The sequence below is a fragment of the Convolutriloba macropyga genome, chromosome 2, assembly GCF_964194025.1.
Source record: "Convolutriloba macropyga chromosome 2, txConMacr16.3, whole genome shotgun sequence".
Lineage (NCBI taxonomy): Eukaryota > Metazoa > Xenacoelomorpha > Acoela > Convolutidae > Convolutriloba > Convolutriloba macropyga.
In genome coordinates this window covers 14894877-14897757 of record NC_134469.1, presented here as the reverse complement: position 1 = coordinate 14897757, position 2881 = coordinate 14894877, and the positions used below count along the sequence as shown (strand labels likewise).

The window sequence follows — 2881 nt, the reverse complement described above, 5'->3', positions numbered from 1 at the left end:
GGCAGGGACAACGAACACCATTGCAAGGTATAATAGAATTCGAGACCAGGTCGCAACAGCTTGGTCAACAGCTAATGTATGTCCAGTACCGGAAAAAGAAAACTCATGGTTGATCGCAATTCACTACCTGAAGACATTTTTCTGCCACAATAAACGTCCGGCAATTCTGCTGCTCTTGATGTTACAGTAACTTCTCTTTTGTGCAATCAAACAATATTCGAAACTCAGCTGCATAGTCCGGTTAAGCCAATTAAAGGAACTGAGGATCAAAGTTTAAAGGTGCATGAACAAAGATGTTCTCAGCAAGTTATTACATTTGTGCCATTAGCAGAGGATGCTTTAGGTGCTTCGTCCTCAATTCTTAACATTTAAACGGATATCCACACATTCAGACAGCAGAAGTTATCGAACGGAAGGATGTTCTATTGCTCCTTACTGGCTGGCACAGTCACTCTCAGTAGTTGCAATTCGTGGGTCTGCGGTTATGTTGCTAGCACACGCACCTTAAAGTGCCCCTGTTTTTTAGAGAAACTTCAAGCTCACCAAAGGAAAATGATTTTTTATAGGCATCTGATTGCAAGTGCTCTAGCTATATTAAACAAGTTAATTGAAAGTATTAAAGCTATGTTAAACAAGTTAATTGCTAATTGAAATTCCTAAAACCAAAAAAAAACTTTTAACACTATCATGCAACTGTTAATGTTACTTTGCGCTCATAAAAACCCGTAAACGATTATCTGGGTGGTCTGTATGTGGCATTCTAGAACTCAGAAAATGTTGTTTTATATTACAAAAGAGAAAAGCTAAAACAATTTTCTCATGAGAGCACAAGGGACCGCGCAATTTCGAAAAGTACCATTTGTGGGTTTACAAGAACAGAAGTTTAAACATTTCTGGATAAGGGAGCACGATTATGTTAGGCAGAACAACTATCAACACGTCTATTGAGGAATCTGATCATAAATCTGTTCTTCTGTCTTTTGACTCACAACAGAAACAAAAGAAAAATGCCAAAATTCATTAGTAACGTGTTAAATAATCTGAGTCAATGCCTTGAAAACGAGCATGATCTACCCCGAGCCACAAACTAGCCAATATTCTAGGCCACAGAATATTTTAGCAACGTTTTTCAGCAAATAACTTAAGCACTGCATTAAAAATTTTGGCATTAAGTTCAATGCCTGTTACTTCCACTGCAAACTATAAATTGACCATATTTGCGAGCCAATAGAAATCAGCTTTCACCGCCAATGAACTAATTTAACTAAATTGTGACATAATTTCAAAGAAACAGAATTTATTACTCATTTGAGATCATGCCCTCAAAACAGGCTTAATCTCTCCGAAAGGACAACTAGTTATATTGCGAGCGAATGGAAATTTTGTTTGCCCAGCCATACCTATACAAACCTATATATAAGTTGAATTTTCCAGGGAAATTTGGAGAAAAAATGCGAAATCTACTGTAGATTTACTGAAAATTATTTGTGTTAAGGTCTTCATAACAAACACATTGTAGGCAGGTTCTGTTATGTAGCAAAACTGCAAGTCATGGGAGGCTTTTCAAATCCCTGTATCATAGTTAAAAGTTAAATCGTTAAAGATTTTGATAGCCGTATACAACCCTGATCGTTTTGTAGATCCATAGCTTTCCTACAAATGAACTCCATTTCAAAAAATTTACCTAAAATTATATTTAAAATAGATACATCTAACATGAGATTCAGATATGATGAGAAACAGTTGTCAATTGGGATCGCCTTTGAACATCATAGGCACCATATGTTTATCACTGCAATCCTCTTCCACCAAAATCCGGTCAGTGTTCAACTCGACCAAAGTCGGCACAGCGGTCAGATTCTTCCTGACTCTGAACTCGTTCTCTGGGTTATTTTTCCACTGCTCTTTAAGGCCCACACCGCACGATATGAGCACATCATTCTCAGCCAGAATAGCTCTGGCATTTTTCATGAGAACTGGAAGCGCCAGATTGCAGTCGGAGCACCAGCTTTCACCTGAGACTGGATCAATGTTGCCCAAATACAGCACAAATATCCTCCGATTCTCTACATGCTCTTCGCCCAATGACGAGATTTGAGCATCCAAAGCCTCAACTCCATCACTAATAGACAGCTCTCTCATCCTTCACGATCTTAAACATGAGAAACAAACGACATGAGTTTCCTTTAGAGGATATTTAGTATAGGAACTTTTGGGAAAAATTCCTATTTCTACAGGTTCGGAAACCGCTTTTTCAAGTTTTTTGAGGCAATTAAATACTGCAGAGCATCTCATTTTGTTGTCTTTCGTACAATCAAGGAGGATGAGGGATTGTTATCGATCGATCGATCGAGTTTCATTTGCAAGAAATTCTCCAATTTCGAAATCTTAGTGTCAATCACAATTCACGATCAGATTATATATCTAGGTTCTCTGAGGGTAATCGACAACCGTTGGTAAACATTTTTGGTGAATTCTCCAGCGAGACACATCCTTGATGTGCTATCGGGCTTCACGGTTGAAGCGATACATCTTTCCAGCGATCCGGATTGAATGAACAACCCAATCAGAAATGTTTAACCACTTTGACAGGTTCAATTCCCTCTTGTGACTCATCGACCCACGATTCTCCTCGTGACAAGCTATCGCGAATGGTGCGTCTCGAGCTCAAATAATTGGTGTATGTGGTCGGGTGCTTCCTCGATGTTCCCATTTTCGGCATGTTGTTTTAACCAAGTTGTGTCCTCGTGCATTTTCTGGTACTGATGCATTTTTATTTACCGTTTTCGCTCACTCCTGTATATGATGCCAGCGCCAAAGTTGGTAAAGCCATATTCACTCGGTCACTACGACACACCCTAGTATCATACGACGTTCTATT

The 2881-nt window shown here is 39.0% G+C and overlaps 1 protein-coding gene across 1 annotated transcript; it reads right to left on the bottom strand.

Moving 5' to 3' along the window:
- Nucleotides 1–1679: 1679 nt before the first annotated feature.
- Nucleotides 1680–2142, bottom strand: LOC142357043 (thioredoxin domain-containing protein 17-like). The gene has a single exon (XM_075408760.1). It carries the CDS (start codon nucleotides 2140–2142, stop codon nucleotides 1747–1749), a length of 396 nt encoding a protein of 131 aa, XP_075264875.1. The 3' UTR covers nucleotides 1680–1746.
- Nucleotides 2143–2881: the final 739 nt, after the last annotated feature.

Bases quoted from the DNA above. Each gene is read 5' to 3' on its own strand.
- LOC142357043 (XM_075408760.1), bottom strand. From the start codon at position 2,142: ATGAGAGAGCTGTCTATTAGTGATGGAGTTGAGGCTTTGGATGCTCAA.